Raw genomic sequence first — 21,164 nt, 5'->3', positions numbered from 1 at the left:
CCGACTGGAACAAAGTAAAGTAGTGAAACATTGTGTGAAAATGTAGCAAACCCTAGATGAAAGGAGCTGTCTGCGACCCCAAGCAAACCCAATGCGAACCGGCGCAAACCGGCTTGTAAATGCCAGGGCAGATGCACCTGGACCCTGGCATATATACCCAGGAAATGCTAGCAAATGTAGTCAGATAATATAGAACGCTCCCACGTACAAATAAACTTCTTATGAATCACAGAGCAATACATCTTTAGTTCAAACAATATAGCACTGTAAATGCAGATAAGCAAGTCAAATAAACTAGAACAATAGTAGTCAGTGTTTTAAAAGCACAGAGTGGGCATGCACTCACGATGGGAAAATCAAGTGAAATGAGCGTTACACACAGCTAAATATCCAGATGACAGTGCCGGTGCAAACTTGCTCGTGTGCACCTACGCTAAAGGGACACTTTACCAAGAGGCCACTTTACCCAGGGTCAACCTATGGAATTACAGTCTCTCGCGAAGTGCGTGTGAACAAAGTTAGTTAATTAGTCATATGACATGTACCATACATTATGGCAGATCATCTTAATATTATTTCCTTCATCAGGATTAAAATGTATCGACCCTGTGAGTAAAACAAACCAAATACAAAAAAATGCAAAAACACCTTTAGAATTGCGATTAGGATTGATAAAACTCCCAACCAATAACCTAAGAGAGAATTAAACAACCACTCACAAATGTTTAAAATAGTTGTCAACTTTTGCAGAGACACGACAGGCCCAAACTGGATCGACGTCAATGAGGTTCACTCTGTTGGGAGGCAGATGTAGAAATAACCCATAGTTTCTGTCTCCCCTCCGATCAAGTATCGCACATGTGAGAAACGTTACTCACTAAGACAACCATACCGCCCTTATCCCAGGCAGGTACAACAAGACGTAGACAACCAAGGCTGAAGATGACGAACGCAGTCTAGTTAATGTTGCACCATGTAACGCGCATGCGTTAGAGACAAAGCAAATATGCACTCCACAGGAAGAACACGCACACTAGGTAAAACATGCATTTATGCATGAAAAATATTAACATAGCAACCACAAGACATGAAGAACATTAACATAACTAATGTATAAACTCAATGCAACATGAACGACACACGAGTATAGCTCACTAACATAGAAGCCAGAGTGTAATGAGGCAGCCATCTTATTTAAAAATGATGCTTCAGCATGCTTTTAAATAGGCCCAGGCCTCGAGACTTCAAAATAACTCGAAACGCTGAATAGACAGAAATACAGAGCTCAGCAGTGCTCAGGTGGTAATTAGCAATTATAACCAAGGTTACAGAGAGATAGTGAGGATGAGAATAGCAGATTGAAGGCATAAGATAGCAGTTCTCCAGACACAAGCAGGATACTCCCAACAGCATTAAAAAGTTCATATGTAGACAACCATCCTTTCTTTGCCAGGTGCATGAGAATAGTAATCCAGCAAGCTCCATGAAGAATAACTCCATAGAGTCCCCGGTGGAAGAAGAAAACACGACACGCAAGTTAGAATTAACTAAAATCCCAATAAATAGGAGTTCATTTCACTTCATACATGGTTCCCTAACACATGATGTATAACTGAGAACACTGTCAATTCATTAAGAGCCAATAGATGTGGACACCTGTGGTACTCCCTAAAAGCAGGCATGGGACACTAACTGCCAAGGCCAAAGACAAAGAGATTGCTTGGGCTCAGGGCCTAGGAATGAGGGAGGGTAACGTCTTTAATGAACAGAAGACAGTCCATGGACCTGTATTACCCTACTACCAGTCTGGCACATATCTTGACGACCTGTCAAATGTCCAAAGTTGCTCAGCAAGAAGCGAACCACTCAAATTCCCCAGCATCATACCAGCCACCATGTAGTATGCCAGCCAATTGTTTTTTTTAGAAGTGATGCATTTTTATTTGTATCAATATTGGGGTGGTCTCAGGAGGTGCCTTCGTATTCAGTTAACCCAATCAAATGTCTGATTCATATACAACCTGTATGTAGCTGTGTTTCTTTACGAATCCCATTACTGTTACGCGAACAAGGTACTTAATATATTGTTTCACATTTACTCAGAGAGAGCTTCGAGATTTATATGTTTGTATGCTGTCCCTGCTTTATTTGAAAGATAATAAAGCTGTACTTTTCTTTGCACTTTGTCCTCTTCCTCCTTGAGTTTCGTTTGTATTTATTTCAGTACCTCTGACATACCCATGACTTTTGAGCCCATGTAACTCATGGTAGAAGAGGATGGTTGGCTATGTGTTATCAGAGTGTCGGGAAAGTCCCTACTGTGCTCTCTGAGGACTTTGGAGGTGACATGTGGAGAGCAAGCATACACGCAACAGAGAAGGGTCGACAGGAGAACCCTTGCAGAAAGTTCTGTCTGGTTCCCGCAGGCCGGCGTCTAGGGCGAGGAGAGTCCATAGTGCGCTCTGAAACACTTGTGTATGAGTGCAATAGAAATAAAATATCATATCATATCCCAGTCTGATAAGAGAGAAGTGTTAGGGAGAATTCTCCAGAATGGCTAATTTCCCTTACCTACTGAGTCCCTCAGCAGCTGTGCTGGATTTCTAGGATTTTTCTTTTCACCTGGTAAGAGTGTGAGCCTTTTTTCCCCACTCTTACATGTGTTTTGCTGTGTTTAACATTCTTGTGTTCATAGACTGTGGAGCCTCACCTACTCCATAGGCATCACCTTTTTACTGTGTGTTACACAGCACCTTCAGGGCAGTTACACAGGGTTGTCTTTTAGACTTCCCAACTCAGACTCTGACTACTGTCTCCCAGAACATGCTTTATTTGCTATCCTTGAAAAATCCAAAAGCACATTAATCACACAGAGAGCATCCAGGTATGAGGTGATTATATCAAATCCCTCAATCAAAATTATCAGATGTCAAGTGGAAAACCCAGCTAGATTCATAGCAGAACCCATGAAGGAGGGCAAATATGTACATGATTGCACAAACTACACTGAATATCATGATGAGGTACCCCATGTTAAAGAAAATGCACTAGGGGGGGGGATTGTTTGCATTGATGGGTCTTAGTCGATCGATCAGAGCACGGGTGAGAGTCATAGTAGGACAGCAGCAGTGAAAGCAAAATTGAAGGACAGCTTTGAGACAGTGACAAACATGAATTTGCCAGTGCATTTCTCAATGCAAGCTGCAGAGTTGGTTGCATTAATATTAGCGTTTGAAGCGCATGCAGATGAGGAGGTAGCAGTATATGATGATGTCAACAGTACACGCAGGATTGTCAAGTCAGAAAAGGAGGGGTTTCTTGCATGCAGACAGTACACCAGTATGTAGCACAATCCATTTCTAAACAGGCTCATAGACACACTTGAACTCCATTCGGCTATCACCGTTTAAGTATCTGACATTGCAATTGCACCTCACAAATCTACATGTGCACGCAGCATGGGATTGAAGGAGGGCTTCAATACACTGCCCATAGCACAAATAGTGGAATTACAAGAAAGGGCACCACCAGAAGAGAACAAGAATTAGGAAAAAGGAAAGGCTGCTCCTTGTCCCCCACAGATGCAATGTTGCAGCAGGACAGCACCACGAAACATGTTGTGCCGCAAGGGCGGCTTACAGTAATGTGAGAACAACTGCACTACCCAGCGCACACATCCAGATAAAGTCTTGTAGTGATTTCGGAAGAGTGGTTTGTTCCTAACATGGCTGAGCACGTTGCCAATTTCATAATTAATTGCTAGATCTGCCAAACATTCACTGCTTCCCATACTCTGAGAAGTGTGAGAGGAGTGATACAGTGTCCTCTGTTTCCATTTCAGCATTTGCATGTCGACTATCTGGATGTGCTCCAAATTTGTAATGGCTACCAATATATGCTAGTAGTTGTATGTCCCTTTTCTTGATGGATCAAAGTTGGCCCATGCATACATCCAGATGACACATGTGTAGCCAAGTTCTGAGTATGTGAGGTTTTTCTGAGGTGGGAAGTATGCAATGTATAGCCTTCTGGCAACAGACCACATTTTGTAAATGAAATCTTTCAACACATTACCTCTTCCCAATTGGGAATAAGGCACACATTCTTGTTTGCGTGTCACCCACAAGCGATTAGTCTTTGTGACAGCCTCAATGGCCACATAAAAGAAAGAATTGGCAAATTAAAAGAGACTCTTAAAAAGAGCTGGTTATATTACCTGACTCTAGCACCGTTTGACTTATGTAACCAGCTAGGCTCTGACAATCACTTTACTCCACATGTGCAGGTGACAGCATGCAGAATGCCTATGCCCATTGCTCCTCCCACATGGGCTCACACTGATACTGAAATTGTGGCTACTGTGTTAGGAAAGGAAGTTCATGAATATTTGACAGCAAGGATGGCATCTCTTATATTTATATCTCAACAGGTACAGACGTGGCAGGGGTACAAGGAACACAGATGAAAACATCAAACAATCGTATCCTGACAACTTGTAAAAACAACTACCCGCTTTTACAGAAGATGGCATAAACCACACTTCGAGGGACCATTTGTCGTAGAAACTGTTACGCCATCTGCAGTAAAAATAGAAGGATGTCGCTCCTGGATCCACCTCTACGTCATAAAGCTGCACAGAGGAGAGACCCGCCCTCCATGGATACTGAACCCGAAGGGGAAGAAGTTGTTCTGCGACCGCAGTTGAGACCAGTGACCAGAGCCAATCAACAGTCAGAGTAACAGCAAGAGTAACAGAAACAGAAATAAACGTTCCAGCACAAGAACTTTTCGTAGTCAACATTCAGCAAAAGAGGCATTTGCACTTTTGTTGTTTGGATCCTCTCAGTCCTAATGAAAAAATATTTTCATTCAGGAACATGGTACTTCAAACAAGCTACTATATTATTTTAGATCTAAAATAATGTATAATTGTTATACTATTTATCTCATATGACTAACAGAAGTTGCTCTCATAAGAAAAATGGCAGAAACAGTTTCTTTGAAAGAACTATGCGTGCACTAAACGTGATGTTTTCTCCTAGAACATAGGGGAAGCTATAGCCCTAGATATTTGAATAAGGTAAATTGGCTGCCCATTATGGTCATAGCAATGTTCTTTACATTTTTTGGTCTTTATTTTGTTATTTTTGCTGGATTAAGACAGCTGAAAATGTATAATACAGCTAAACCAATAAATGAAAGTATGATCCCGATGGCAATGGCAATGAAATAACCCCAGAGATATTCCCTGAAGTGAGCACACAGCTTAAAAGGATACAAGGGAGTGTGCTAGATGACATGTACCTGAGCAATGTGGCATGATATATGGATGATATCTGGCATGTCGCCAACAATTTGTGGTATAAGCATATATACAAGGTGGGGAAAGAGACATCTAATGACAGATGTTTAGTTGGTTCCCTCATATCCTTTGCCATGAGTGCCTCCTGGATATTCGTCGACACAGAAATACCTGCACAGAGAGCACATTGCCTAACTACTTAGCAATTTGCACAACTAGATGGCAATTTCAAAGAAGCGGGGCCAGCTTGCATTGGATGACAAAAAAGACGTTCACTCATGAAGATAGTTATATAAAAATAAAAGCAATGATGGATGATTCTAAAACAAAAAATGAAGTGATGCAATACGGTACAAGGCCCAAATAGTGGAAAGGTTAAGATAGCAGACCATAAATTGTTGCAATGCATCAATGCAGCAGGAAAATAAACACCTGGGTGCTGGGCAAGACCCCAATTACTAATATAGCAATCCTAGCAGTGTCAGTAGAGGTTGTGCAGCATGCAAGTGATGTATGCATTAAAGAATGGACAGGAAGTTCCAAATAGCTCATGTGGGTAGAAGATGAAGCAGTACCCTTACCCATAATACCAGTGAATAATGCCACATTATGTTTTGGAAATATGGGCCCAATAAAATATGGGAAAATAAAGGGTGCAAACATGTTTTGGATTTACCTGGCATGAAAATAGGCACAGCAGTATTAATGGACCAGCTTACATGAAGCTTCCTCCAAACTCGGGACGGCTGTGCTCCCTGGTGGTGCTAAGCTCTGCAGCCCTAGTAGTACCCCAAACTGAGGTGCAGATTAGTGATTTTCCTATTATTGAAGTCTATGTAAAAAGGACGAGTATACTCGTCCTTGGCACTTAAAAAGGTTAATGAACATACAACTAAGAAACAAGAGGCCCCTCACCCTCAAACTCACAAAAAGGAGTAACTACTTCTCAATCAAGACGGAAAAATCAAATGACGACATACCAGATGAGCATAAATTATTCAGTAGAACAGAAATGTTCTTTGTGTCACTCTTTACTGCGGGTGTGCAAGCCAATAACAATGCCAAGTGGCTGCAAATAACCAGTTGGGAGCCGTTATAGATGATGAGTATGACTGTAAAAGGCTTTAATGCCATAAGGGAAGAGCTAAGAGCAATCCGGATCATGACCCTTCAAAATTGGTATGTCCTCTATTTAATAATAGCCATGGAAGAGGGAGTGTGGGCAAAGATGTGACCTTCTTGCTGCACATACACATCCACCAACGATGAAGAAAATGGGACCCTCACAGAGAACATATACACACAGACAGAATTGCACGCAAAAATGGTGAAAGAGATGGACAACACTGCAGATGAACACTGCTTTAGTTATCGGTTTTCATGGATACCCACTTGGTTGGCTAACACATTCAAAATATTAGTGGGTATACTGGTACTGGTACTACAGGGATTCTGTGTCTTGAGTATAGCCATAAGCCAATGCAAAAATAAAATAGTGATAAACTTGGGGTGTCACTCCATCTTGTCATCAGATGCATGTTAGATGCTGGCAGTGAATCTTTTTGATACTCTCCACAAGTTAAACTCTGCATATCAGGGCAGTCCTCACAGCCATATATATTGGCCCTTATGATCTTTAACATGGCATCTATGTTGGTTTCATATTTACCTTCACTGTACTAGTTCTATTTAGTTTATTGTGTGATCATGTGACTAAGTCTAGCATGCACCGCCGAGCAGAGGAAACATAAGCTCAGGGCAGTAGTGATACCCTGACAGAGTCGTTGCTAGAGGGGGGCTAAGGGGGCTATAGCCCCTGGTCTTTTGTTTGTAGCCCCGGATAGAATCTCAGGAGCTACAGCCAAAAGGCTAACTAGGCCCCAGTCCCGAAAGTTCAAACATCAGCATAGCCCCGGGTCTTTTCTAGACCTAGCAAAGCAGCTGTACCCTGAGCTTGCTCGTATGCAGAGTTCCATTCATGGGGCGCCCGAGGCAGATCATCTCTATTTCTATTATTCCGACTTATGAGGTGAACTATATGCAGATTTGTTGCCACCATGCTGCCGACCATTTTTTCTTCATTTAACAGGGAACATTCTGCGTTTTCTGTCTTTTACATTGAAATACTCTTCAAATTAGTAAGTGCCGTGACCCAATCATTTCTGTAGTGAATCTCCAACAGTTTGTGAACTGGTACTCCAGGCCTGAGTTCTGGCCACTCAGGGTCCGAGGCAGAACAGTGGCATTTATTTTATTATGACTTTGTAGGTGCGCCATATGTAGTTCTGTTCCCATCATGCTGCCTGCCGGTTTTTCTTCATTTACCAGGCGTCCTACTGTGTATTCTGTTTCTTACAAAGGAATATACATTCAAATTAGTGAGTGCCACAATCCAATCTTTTCTGTAGCGAATCTCCAACAGTTTGTGAACTTGCCTCCGTTGTCCGCTTTACTAGAGCATGTTTGTGCTTTAGCTTCAGATATGAAATTAGAGCGAACCTCACTGAGGTCAACCCAGTGTGGGTCTGCCCTGTCCCTGCAAAGGTTGACAACATTTTTAAACACTGTTGAATGGTTCTTTCATTCCTCTTAGGTTATTGGTTAGGGGTTTTAGCAATCCTAATCACAATCTTAAAATGTTTTTTTATCTTCTAATTTGTTTTGTTTTACTTACAGGGTCAATACATTTTAGTCCTGATGAAGGCTGCAATATTAAGATGATCCACCGAAATGTATGGTGCATGTTATATGACTAATTAACTAAGTTTGTTCTCACGCACTACTTATTGAATGCATTTCCATATGTTGACCCTGGGTAAAGTGTAGGTGTAGCTGGTCTCTGTTATTTAATGCAGGGTTGGGTTGGGTGCTATGTGTGATTTGTTTCAATATGGATTTGATGCTGATCACAACATGAGTGTATCTTTGCAGATAAAGAGTAGTTGGTCTCTGTTAGTGAACTCTTTATGGTTGTTATGTGTGTTTTTTCTACTTTACCAGTGTTATTAGTGTAAAACATGTTTACTTCTTGAGATCTTATTTTAGAATTACAGAGGATTCCTTCATGTGAGATATATTTTTGCTATCATTTAATAATTAACCATTTTTTTCTTTCATTTTGATTGAAATGCCTTTAATTTGTATATGTCCTGTGAGGTAAACTCAGGTGTACCCTCCAGTGACCCCTTCTCACCTCTTGCTTCTAAGGTCTGGTCGGAAGTCTCTGATGTCCGGCGTCTGGGTCTTCGTAGTTCCTTCGGTTCTTTTGGCTTCTTCTCTTTCTTGGAATGCAGGTAGGGTCTGGCACCGCTGGAGGCCACCTTGACAGGCTCTAAATCCCTAGCACAAGGGAACCCCAGGGAGACAGCCCAAATAGCAGGGAACAAGCTTGAAAGCACCAAATAACCCTGATGATGGCAAGCTCCAGGTGTTCAGGAAAGCCTTCAGAAGATTGTTTTGCTCCGAGAGAGGTTCGTAAATACTTCCAAAAAAGTGAATGAGTGTCTAATCCAGATCCAAAAGGAAATAGGGAGTGATCCCTGTATGGAATCTGAGATAGATGAAATAATGGATTTACATTTAGAGGGAACACCAGAATGGTGAAAGGATGTACAGAGGTACAGTCCAGTGGCTACAATATGCAGCACATAGCAGAAATGAAGAGAAGAGATGAGAAGAGAACAGCGAGCCGGATCTCCGTGGATGGCAATTGGAGGCAGATCAGGCTCACGGCAGGAAGGCAGACAACAGAAAGAGAAACGCTAGTGTAAACTAGCAAAAAGGGAGAGAGGTGAGCTGGACACAGGGAGATGAATGGAGGAATCGCTGCACAGAGCAACAGCGGAATACCCGGAAGAGGAACGGTTACAACGCACCACGTAGAATGCATAGTTCATTGATATCCGAATCTCGGGCAGCCATCTTGGTAGAAGTCTAGACCTTCACTCCAACTTCTATGGTCCTTTTTTCCCAGACTCAACGTTGCGCCCGGCTCTGAAGCTTCCAGCGTTGCCACATACGCCACTGCGGATGCATGACAGTATATCATAGATTACATGCAAAATTACATGCAAGTTTAGTGATTGATTCACTTGTTTGGGTTGTTGAAGTGTAGCCCCATGGGGTTGATAGTAGCTAAAGTAACTGTATAGATTTCTAGACATTAAGAAAACATCCTTGTGGGAACATCCTTCCTTTTTTTCATATGATTTCCCCAATTCCTACCGGTTTGCCCTTCGGTTTGATATAAACAATGTATCGCAGTAAAAAATATAAAGAAGGCTACTTTTTTACCCCCTCCGGTTACGATTTTTTGTTGGATGCACCATTGAAATCAGGTTGTGGCCTGGATTTCCTTGGCAATCGGGGAATTTTTATTTTTGTGTTTTCAATTTGCCATAAATACAATACAAAACATACTTCGTAGCGCAGTGCAATGGCAAAGTATGACTCACATTGCAGTCCACCATTTCCAACTGATAGCTCCCTGAGCACGATTCATGATTCCGTTTGTAATGTTAATCCCATGATGGGAGGACATTAGAGATTTGGGCTGGGTTGCAGCTCTCTCATCATCTTCCTCAATCAGTGAGTCAATGATCTCACACTGGCTCCAAAACGTACAGCAAAAAGTAATGTACAAGGGTGTTCAAAATGACTTAAATATTTATTTTTAGATTTTAAGAAGGACACTGCAGTGCTCATTGACTAACATTGAGGTGAGTGATATTTTAGGAGGCAGATAAGTAAACATCTAGCAACAATAGCAACATTTTGGTTGAACAATTGGGAGTCTATCCTTCTAAATAAGGACGGTAGCATGTTTGGGCATCCTGATTATCAAGTCTCCTCTTCAGTGCTTGCATTTTTCCACTTGTGTGGTAGTAGATGGAAGACTGAGTGAAGGAAATCCTTAGAGTGCCACAGTCAGATCAACAACAGCTGAACTAGATACATATTCATCCATAGAGCGAAGCTTGTATGGACTGAACTGAAGAAAGGACTGACCGCCACTGAAGTTCACTAGACCTCCCACTAGAATAGTGAAGGGAGAAAAAGTGACCCTAAAGGTGACCACACACAGGAAATCCTCAGGGGGAAGAAAACCCTGAGTTGACAAAACTGTGGTCTGAATGACCAGTAACTTCAGAAGTAGTAGGCAGGACTGCATCTGAATAGGGAGAGACTTTAGCAGGATGAGGCTGCCATCTGGCCAAAGAGGTCAGAAGACCAGAATACCAGCCCTCATGTAAGTCCGAGCTGGAGACAGAGGGAGGGAGATTGAACAATGGAGGGATGAGGGGAACAGAGCCAAGTCAGAAAGATGTAGTATGAGACATGGAAATGCTGGCGAACACACATCTGCACAGGGAATCCTGAGCATTGCAAATTGCGTTGTGTCCTTCCTGAACTTGCAGATTTCTTGACGGGGAGCAGTGCCACCCATCTTTGAACATTGTTACGGTGGCAGTGATGTCATGTCACATTGCAGTTGTCATCTGGTATTGATTGTAAATCCTGAGGCACACTGTAGATGCCATTTCTAGATATCTATAAAGGAATATGCAACATAAAAAAACTCCCTCAGCCCGGCAATCATTTTTGGGCCAATGACGTTCGACATTGTGCAGTTCAAAGTGATTAAAAGCCTTGAGTTTAATTGGTTTATGTAGAACAGCCACTGATGCTTGGCACCTTAATAATGCTTATTGACATTTTTCATTCCAGGTATAAAGACATTGCTCATATAAAAAGGTGCAAACAATTTGCAAGAAGTCAGTGTCAGTATAGGGCACTCTGCAGGAAGTTAATAATCACATATAGATTGGTCACGCTTACCCTACAGCTACTCAACTAAAAATTCAAATTGATGTATAAAAGGTGGCCCAAACAGTCACACATGTTTGTAAAGAGAGCCATTTGAATATTCAGAAGTGTAACAAGCTGGGAGAACATGCAGAACTCTTCACACAAACTGAGTCTTGCCACACTAAGTGTAAGCATGTTGTTGCTCCATTTGTCAGTGGGAAAACAAAAGTGACAAAGTACAATAAAAGCAATGTATTTTTTTTTAAGTCTTGGAGTAATTAAGTACTGCAACACTGTTTGAAAATATCAAAAACGGTATTGTTTGTGAAGGCGCTGTGAACCACACTGTACCTCCCAATGGACAAGGCAACTTCAGAAGAACAAAAGTCTAAGCGATCCTTGACATGGCCGAACAATAAGTACTCTTGTAAAATGCATATTTGGCCATTAAGAAGCCTAATCAAATGATGTATTTGTTCAAATGATATCCGTTTCAGCATATTATTTTCTGTTAATATCATTAACGCTACAAATCATGTAATGTGAAGCATTGAAAACGGACTGCATTTAAAATGAGAAATAATGAAATACATTATTGGCTCTAATTGTTTAAGACTTTGCTTGATTCAAAACCCAGGGGTAGATTTCAATTATGCAAAGCATCCCGAATCACATCACAAATATGAAGACGATTAATTAATGTGTATATTTGTATATCTCTGTTATGCCTGCAGCAATGGAAACATGAAGGATGTCTCTGAAATCAAAATGTTCTTGTAATTTGAAATGCATAGGTCTCATTTTAGGCAAAGGTCCATACAAGAAATTAAGACACATTTTATTCAAATGTGATCATAATTCTTGTAGGGGGGGCTAAGCCACAGATAAATACACCCCCTAAGATATGGCTAACTGCATTGGGCCAACCCAAACAAAGAAAAGGATTATACTGGGTGTCAGTAAGTGAAGGGAATCTATCACAGGCCCTGTCTTGTTCAAATGATGCTGGGTATTTAAAGTTAAACACGCAGGAAGAGAGGAGAACCTTTGGGAAAGCAGCAAAGGAAGAGAGACTGTTCCAAAAGAGAATCAGATTTCGTGAGAGGGATTTGGGAGCAGGTGAACATACTGAAAGGAAGAGCTTACCTGACAGAGTTGTTAATGTCCACACCTGTCCCGGTCCTTTAAACAAAAAACAATACAATAACGCCAGTACATTTGGATAAATGTCCCAAAAATGAATTTTATTCTCAAAGAATTTCTACATGTATTTTGGGGGAACCCTGTTTACAAGCTGTGTCTCTAAAGAGGGACTGGGCATGTAAATGAAACTTTGTGGAAGTATACTTAAATTGAATGTCCTCAAATCCAAAATTGCACAGGGCACATACATCTATGTCGGTACAAAATTATGAATTAGTTACATGAGTATTCACAGGAGCAAATTATATCTTGTTTGTGAGCAACATGAATCACAGATTTTCATGGATTGATAAACTTATTGACGTATGAAAACAATATTTTTTTTTCATAAAAGAAAAATCCTGAATTGAATTTTCTACTCATCAAAGTGTAATAGCAAGGAGATTAGTCTCTTTCCTTTGTTCCCAGAAAGTAATGTCAGTTTAAATAACCAATGTATTTTTTCCCAAATAATATTGCACATATATAGAAGGGTGCTGCCTTAATTAGATGCCTAATGCCAATTCAAGTTAACTTCCTGATTCCTTTTCTGTTTGAATTTTTAATTCCTTGTTTGTGTGGCCATTTAATGTATCAAGATATTTTGCTAATAAATGCTTCAACCCTGAAATAAAGCCTGTAGAATAAGTCTAAGCAAGTCATCCCTACCAAACATTCTTCCATGCCCAAGCTAGAAACCAATGTTGTCCAACAGTTTATAGTGGAATCAGCCCTAGAAAAGGAAAAAGTCATTATTATTATCTGATTCCGACACTTGTCAATGATTTCAGGTAAAACTAAGTGAATTCTGTTCTAAAATGAATTGTCATTTTGAACCAGACAAGCAATAATAATTAGCATATTTATATTGGGGAGGCTTTTACTCTTTTGCCTAGGAGAGTTATTCAGATTTGCTTTAATGCGTATGGATGTTGGTGTGCATTTTGAATGTAAACACTAGTGAGATAAAAACAGGCAGGTTGAATTTCATTTTTGTAGAGAAGTTATGTGTATATATGTGAAATGTTGTGGGTGACTTTTCAAGCACTGACATTTAGGGGGCCACCTTTACCGTCTGGATTTATTATTTAAATATAAAATGATATTCAGATTAAAAACAGCCTGTTTCTTATCGTAGAACTTTGGGGTTGGATTGTTGTGGTGAGGTTATTAGAACAGGGCTATTTCCCATAAATGAATCAAACATTCGAAATTTAGACATATTTCATAGATAGAAATCATTACAACAGCCCTAGGGAAATGCGCAGGACACCTTTGTGGGCGTGTGGCATACACCTTTCTCAGAATGGATAGCATAATGTATTCTTTCTGCCTTATGTGAATTTGAGATAAAATTACCTGCTCCAGATGCTATATTCATTTTACCCTTTTCATGGGAAAGTAGGTATCTTGCTTCTTCCTCAATAGTGCTGAACCTTCACATTCTCCCCTCTCTTGGACATGTATAATTCCTTCATGCCTGGCTTCACCCATCTCTTGCTCTTAACTCTCATCCTCTCACACTGTTTTATTTAATTGAAATCTAGTCTGTCCCATTCACTCTCTTTTGAGATCGTATCAGATACCTTTCCAACCGTACCCTCTTTATTGTGTATTTTATACATGTGCTTGTTAAAAGAATGGATAAAATACCAGCTACGAATGGCAGATCCTCATCACAGTATTGATGGCTAGTCAACAAACACCAGCATGAGACAAGCACCGAACCATCAGTGAATTACACTCCTTCTCATAGTTTCTATACCCGTTATAAGCAGCTAGCGAAAAAGGACATAATATGCGGAACCTCTACTCAACTCCCTAATAAAGACTACTGGAGAATAGAGACACATTCAGACTCCATCGAACTGAAATTAAATCAATTGAATATTTCCACAAACGCATAACAGTGTGCCATAATTATTTCCCTGGATGGTGTCAAGTATCTTGCTTCTGGGCAGCACTGACCACTTTTCCCCCCATTACATGTATCCCTAATTTGTTTAGTCCCCAGCTCTTCCAGACTAACCAACTCACCTCAAAAAAACTTCTACCACCTTACACTACTCAAAAATATTGACTCTATGGCCCCATATAGGCCTATCAGTTACAGCAACAAGAAGACTCATGCTATGACTAAACTCACATCTACCTCAAACAAAGCCTCCCACAGCAGTGGATAAAACAGACCCAGAGCTCATTAATTTATCAGACATTGACCCTTCCCCTCCAAATAAAGCTATTTCCAAATGTCACCACCAAACACATTGAATCAGAACAGCACTTAGGTCTTGGTTACTTCTGACCTGCACTTATCAAAACCACAAGTTTGGAAGGGCCTTACATTTAGTTTCTTTCCTCTTCTTCATGGTGTCCCACAGGGTTCTGTCCTTGGTACTGTATTATTCACCCTTTACAGTTCTTCTCTTGTTTCTTTAATCTTAGATATTTGCTTTCAGGTTCAAATTTATGATACCAAGATTCTTTTGGCATTTCCTTCTTGTAATTATTCTATCCACCTTCATCTTTCTTCCTGTCTTTCGGCCATTTCCTCTTAGATACCTTCCCGCTTCCTTTGTCAAGACTAAAAGAAATTGAAATTCAATTTTTTCCAGCTTCCGCCAAGCACTCTCCATCTTTATCAATTTTCTTTCCACCATTTAATCTTCCTGTGTTATCTCAGGCACTGAATCTCAGAGTTTTATTTGACCTCTCTCTTTCATTCCAGATTCAAATTATAACTGTGTTCCTTGTCATTTTCATGTATTTAACATCAAGAAAATGCAACCTTTGCTTACCTTTTCCTCTGCTAATACATTACTTCAATCTCTGGTCCTCTCTCTGGTATATTATTATTGCTCACTTTACGTTGGTCAACCAAATGATGCCTTTTTTCCTTTGTGTTTGCTTTTAAACTGCGCTGTAAGAATTTCTTCTATTTACCTCCTTTTTCTCATATGTCCCCATTTCTTGCCCATCTTAAGTGGGTACCAGTCCCTGCAAATTTCACAACCTCTGTTTTATCTTCAAATATATTCATGTTCTTGCCCCTTCCTATCTTGGCCCTCTGATTTCTCTTTATTACCACACTCGTGATCTAAGTTCTGCCACTCAGTTTCTTCTTTCTCTACACCCCGTTTTCATTCTTTTCAAGTTCCTGCTTCTAAATTGTGGAATTTCTCAGCAATTCATTCTTGTTGAACTTTTACACAATTTAAACTCATCTTAATGTCTATTTACTACAGATCTCCTTTCCTGAATCATGTCTCTTGAACCTAATAATTGAGTCATATGTATTTCTGCCTTCATTGTTACACTATAGTGTACTGTTCTCCTTATAATTTCTGCAAATAATGATAATAATAATAATAATACTAGTAACAATAATCATCTACCTTTCCCTCTGTCTCTCTAACAACCGCCTCCTACTTTGCATAAGGGGCTATGTACAGCAAGACTACCAAGAAGGACCGATGGGCATACATGACCACTTTACAATACTTTACATTATTGACTTCCTACCAGCCTGTCATTTTTCATCACTGGGAACGGTTTAGAGTACAATACTGAAGTTTTCTTGTGTTCTAATTATTGAAAGAATCCTGAAGTATAATGGCAGGTAGTGTAGGTGATATTGGTCAATGCAAACATTCCAGGTAAAACATAACCAAAGAAGTCACCTCTATATGAATAAATGAGAATACAATATTGAAAGTTCATGTTGCTACTTTGCCATGCAAAGCAAGACTATAGACTCTGTGGCATTGACTCCCATCCAAAGATGATACTTCTTGTCCACACCTTTGCTGAATAGTTTTCTGCAGATGCAGATATTATTATGATTACTTATATGTAATTATTGTTTTTTAATAGGATGCCTGCTCCATCTTTTAAGACTGAATATTGTATTCTTGGATAGCGCAAGGGCCCTGCCACTCAAGAAATTAAAATACAATTAAAAAGGGGGTCATGCATGTCTTTGCCCACACCTACACAGATCAACAAATTGTGCCAAGAAAAGACTCATATCTGAGTCTCCACCCCCGCATTTTGATGGTAGCAGAGAACACATCACAACAATGCCTATGGCAAAGGACACCACGAAAAAGCAATATGGGAAAATGCCTCTGATTCCTAACCTTGCAATATGCCAGATGACTCTTTTCCTGATTCCCAGTGTGCTGCCATTTTTTATAAGAATATAGTAAACCTGAAGGTAAAAAGACACCCTATTACCTGCTCTGTGCCAGCCGAAGGTTAACCTCTGTGTTGCAGGTTTGGAAGATAACCAAAGGGAACAGAGGCTGATAAGGAAGCTCATCAAGTCAACTAGGAGGTGAGCTGCATCGGTAATGATGGCAAGACTTCCTGCGATGTACCCACCTGCAACCAAATGGACACACGAACATAGCATTACAATTATTTCTGAGATATGAGCATTAGTACAACATTACAGAACAACAGTGAAAAATAATATAATACAATAATGCTTAGAGATTCACACACATTTACAGATTTTTCAGTGTAGTTATATGTGAAACTTAAAATTTTCAATTACCAATGATATCGGGCCGGGAGGATAGTTCTGGGGCAAGGCGTTTATCCTGGAAGCGGCATAAAGCAAAGCCCTGGGCATTCGAATCCCGGTCCCTCACTTAGAGACTGGTCTCCAGTATTATGCGTGTTATAAAAGATGAATTAGTGAATTATTGCAAGTTGTTGGATATTAAGTTGCTTTATGGTATTGCAGGTTGTTCGATATTAATTTGCTATAGCTGGCGTTTCTAATCTCTGCAACTTCAGGCTTTGAGAAGTCATTCATATGGCTGCAAATTCTTTCTAGTAGTGTCTTTGATGGGGTTCATTGTACAGTTTAAGAGGAAGTATTTTTAATTTCCCACATGACATATGTCATATTGCTTACAGATTATTTTTTATTCCACTTTACACGTGTTTCTGCTTCATCCTACTTCTATATTTAGACTGCGGTCACTGACCATGTTCTTAGTGATAAGCTGTGTGCTTGGAGTTCTTCGGGGTGAACAGGCAGTCTGTAGCTCTTTTGTAGCAGTCACTATAATTTCTTTCTACTGTGTCTGTTTCTAGGTTTCCAAGTGCGTTGCGTATCTTTGCGGCTCCTCTTCAGGGATCAGGAGGAGGTGGTGTTATTCCAGGTTTTCTTTGGTTCTCTGGGAGGTATGAGCCTCTGAATCATTGGTGTATGGGGTTTCTTTGCCACTAGGAGAGCTTGTTGGCTCTCTCTGTTGGGCTTGAAGAGCTTTCGCCTGGAAGGATTAGATGCTGATTTCCCTGTGATGTATATTGAAGTTTGCAATCCATTTCTCTACATCAGGCACTAGAGTGGGTGCCATTCTAGTTCTGCTGGGCAAGCAGTGTCTGGGGTATTTCCATTGGCCCAGAGCATTTATTTGCAGAAGAGCAGGTGCAAGCTGTCTGATGGGCTAGGCTCACAACCGGTGTTCCATTTTCTGTATTTTGGGTCGCAGACTTTACAGTCATAAAGAAGAATATATTTCATCACACAGTCATATACCTTCAACTATGATTTCCGAGGTTGTAGAATTGTATTCCTTATTGGTGTTATTGGATATGTGCTAGATAATCTATGTATTTTGAACTGGTATTTGTTGGTTACCCTTTTGTTTTTATTTCAGGGGGACTATCTTTTGTCCGGTTAATGTAATGCGCAATAGCTTGCATTAGCTTTTATGTATGTCCAGGCTTTTCTGAAAGCTTATGTCGGTTGGAGACATGAATAACAGGCCCTATGCATAAACTAGGCAGTTACTCTTTAATCTCCGTGAGTTAGTTGGGTATCAATGATTTGTGACAAGTTATTGACTCACTATTTGTTCTTATAAGAAGGGGTTTGTATTCATGTTATTTATGTTCACACTGCATGCAGCCGGTGAATGCATTTCTCAGATCAAATCATACGCTTTTCCCCATTATAACTTTCCATAGATTTCTGGAAGATCCCTGTATGCCATGTTAAGTCAAAAGCGTTTCTTAAAGTCAACAGAGCATGGAAATATTTTCCTCTCTGTTCATGGGAGCATATTGTCCACTAAAGATGGGTCAGGTATAAACATGGTTGCCCTCCTTGTGTTCAACATATCACTTGTTTCTTTTGCTCAAGATGGTGCAGAGCAGTTTTCTGTAAGGAACAGCCACCTTCGTCTAAGAAGTCATACATTTCAGTTTTGTGCTTTGCTTTAGATGGTACATTGAGTAGGCTGCAGTGTAGTGTGTGTGAGTTGACCTGTTCTTTATTAAGTGCCGTTTCTCACATTTTCGTTGGGGTGGTGACCGTCGATTCTTCGGCTCTCTCTTGGGGGAGCCTGTTTTTTGCTGGGTGCATGGTTGAGTCATCTGTCCCTTTGTTGAGGAGTTCCATTAAGTTGCACAATCGATTTCTGTGTTCAGATTCATTGTAATGGGGTGTTCAGTTGTCCGTCCAGTCATTTTTCCAATATCTTGTTATATAAGGGGTGTGTATGGTTAGGGATTCTAGCTTAGCTTTGGTTCTTATAGGTGTCTTTCCAAAGCTGTTATCAATGTTGCTGGGTTCAGCATGTTGTGGTGGGTGGTTTAATAGTCCCTTGGGTTCACTCTAGTATTCATTGGATCATTTGTTGTGGGTTTTTCGTTTTCCCAAGTAGTAGGACTGTAGGTGGAGAGGTAACAGATGTATGATGTCTTTGTTCTTGTCTTTGTCGGTATCTTTAGTTCATTTAGACTTTAGAGGCGGTTGATGCTGATTTTGTGGTGTTGTGAATTCTGGTAGGTAGCTCCTGTTGTTTGATGGCTGTGTGGTTTTATCCGTCTTTCTTTTTTGGTTTCCTTCTTGTATCAGCCTATGTTTGTTGTTTCAGTTGTTTGTGACTGTTGTTGCCCATTGTTCTACTGCAGATCTGGTTGTGTGTTAAGCTATTTTGGTAGTAAGATGCCTGGTTTTAATCACCATGGGAATTGACTGGATGGATCGATGTGGGTTACACAGTGGTGGGTGCCTCTCTGTGGTTATAGTTTTGTGGTGACTTGCTTTGTCACAGAGGTCTCGGAGTTGTCATTTGATTTGTCAATGAGGTCCAAAAAAGGCAGTACTGCAATTGTATTATTAAAATGGAATATCATTGCAAGATGGAGGATTTAAGGGACATCAGCCACTTCCCTCCATACAAACATCCAAAAATAATTCAAGCAAATTTGAAATCGCTGTTGATGTTGTAGTTATGGAACTGCATAACACAAGTGTATATGTAATATTGCAATGGTTAAGGTAAACTGCATTGTAAGGCACTCTTGATTTGGAAGACCTCCCAAAGATATACATTATACATTGTAGTTATAGCTGAATTAGACCTGAGAGCAGTATTCCTCGGATTTAACTGATTTGCACAGAAAGTGGTAAGTGGTATGGCAAATCATAGGGTTACAGTGAAACAGTGTAAAGAAGGATGGGTTCTTCTTGATCATAGCTGTGATCGTGGGTTAATTGTGTACTCCAGGCTCTTGTATTCCTGGGGAGGAAAGAGATGGATTCAGCACTTCGAGATAGAGAGATGTATTTCTTTGCAGACTTGCAAACCTCTGTAGGCTCCCACAGACATTCAGCTCCACAAGGAGGAAAGGAGAGAAATCAGCAATGGGAGATGAATTAATGAATTAATTGTGGTCTTGATCAAGCAGTATATTATGAGATCTTTTTTCTATGCAGAGAAAAGAAAAGGGATTCAATGCAGAGCAGCCTTGTGATTTTTGGTGAACATTATATTGTGAGCTTGTGTGTTCCAGCTATGGGGAAAAACAATCTGATGAGCAGTGAGGACTGGAATCTGAGCCGGACATTAGAGTGAAGCCTTGTGATCTTGGGCCAGCTGTACATCCAAAACACTTGCATTGCAAACAAGGGGAGAAATTGAAACAATCACCATTTGAAACTGACAGTATTTTTGCCGAATATTCTTTGGAACTTGGCCTAACAGCAAGTTCTGAGATAATATATTTCATTACGAAACATGGCACACATCACTGTGCGGTGACCTTTCCCCTTGTGTGAACATTCCTCCACCACCACGCCCTCCATTGTATGAAGATGGCCTGCTGTCACTTAATCTATGTTATTCTCCCCTTAGTTCAAAAGTTGAAAGGTCCAAACTGCCCAATAGCTGGCCTACAACATTTCTGCATTTTGCAAAATGACAAAAGCTGATTTTTAACAAATATAAATATTTTTTACATTTTTACAACAAATATGCATTCCCAATACATACAGATTTCAGTAACATTCCTTAACTATGAAATGTCTAAACATATTAATATTCCATATTAACATAACAATAACATACCTTCTGACATCATCTTGCAATCTTATGCAATGAGCTAATAACCCCACAGCGATAGTTTATCTCAAATCCCATGTAAAAAGATAAAGAAACGAAATATAATAATTGACACACACAAACAACAAGACACAACATAAAACAAAACAAAGCAATAACAAAAACACACTCCTTAGATTATTCACTAATATAGGCTATTGAGAGTACTCCATAATGAAAGATATATGTCCTCACAACCCTTATTTACTATAGATACTTTCTCATATTTTGACAATATTTGCATTTCTACCAACCAATCTTCCATAACAGGGTTTTTCCTACTTTTCCAAACTCTAAGAATTAACTTGAGAGCAACCACCAAGGAAGGCCTGGCCAATCCATGCATTATATTCCCTTGCAAATAAACATCTACCTCTATGCAGTAACACAATCACATTTGCAGCTGACCTAGGAGTAGTTATGTTAAAAACCATATCTATTCTGTCTAGAACCTCTTTCCAAAAAGT

The 21,164-nt window shown here is 40.1% G+C and overlaps 1 protein-coding gene across 1 annotated transcript in view; it reads right to left on the bottom strand.

Annotated features, from left to right (window-relative positions):
* The window catches only part of SLC30A8 (solute carrier family 30 member 8), a 173,462-nt gene that overhangs the window by 126,636 nt on the left and 25,662 nt on the right, over nt 1-21,164 (bottom strand). Inside the window, exon 3 of the mRNA XM_069622138.1 lies at nt 16,529-16,675. Within this exon, the coding sequence (XP_069478239.1) occupies nt 16,529-16,675 (147 nt within the window). The remainder of the gene's footprint in view (nt 1-16,528; nt 16,676-21,164) is intronic.

The sequence above is a fragment of the Ambystoma mexicanum genome, chromosome 5q (genome assembly GCF_040938575.1).
Source record: "Ambystoma mexicanum isolate Mex_15411 chromosome 5q, UKY_AmexF1_1, whole genome shotgun sequence".
Lineage (NCBI taxonomy): Eukaryota > Metazoa > Chordata > Amphibia > Caudata > Ambystomatidae > Ambystoma > Ambystoma mexicanum.
Note: the sequence above shows the minus strand (reverse complement) of the source record. Positions and strands in the feature narration are given on the sequence as shown.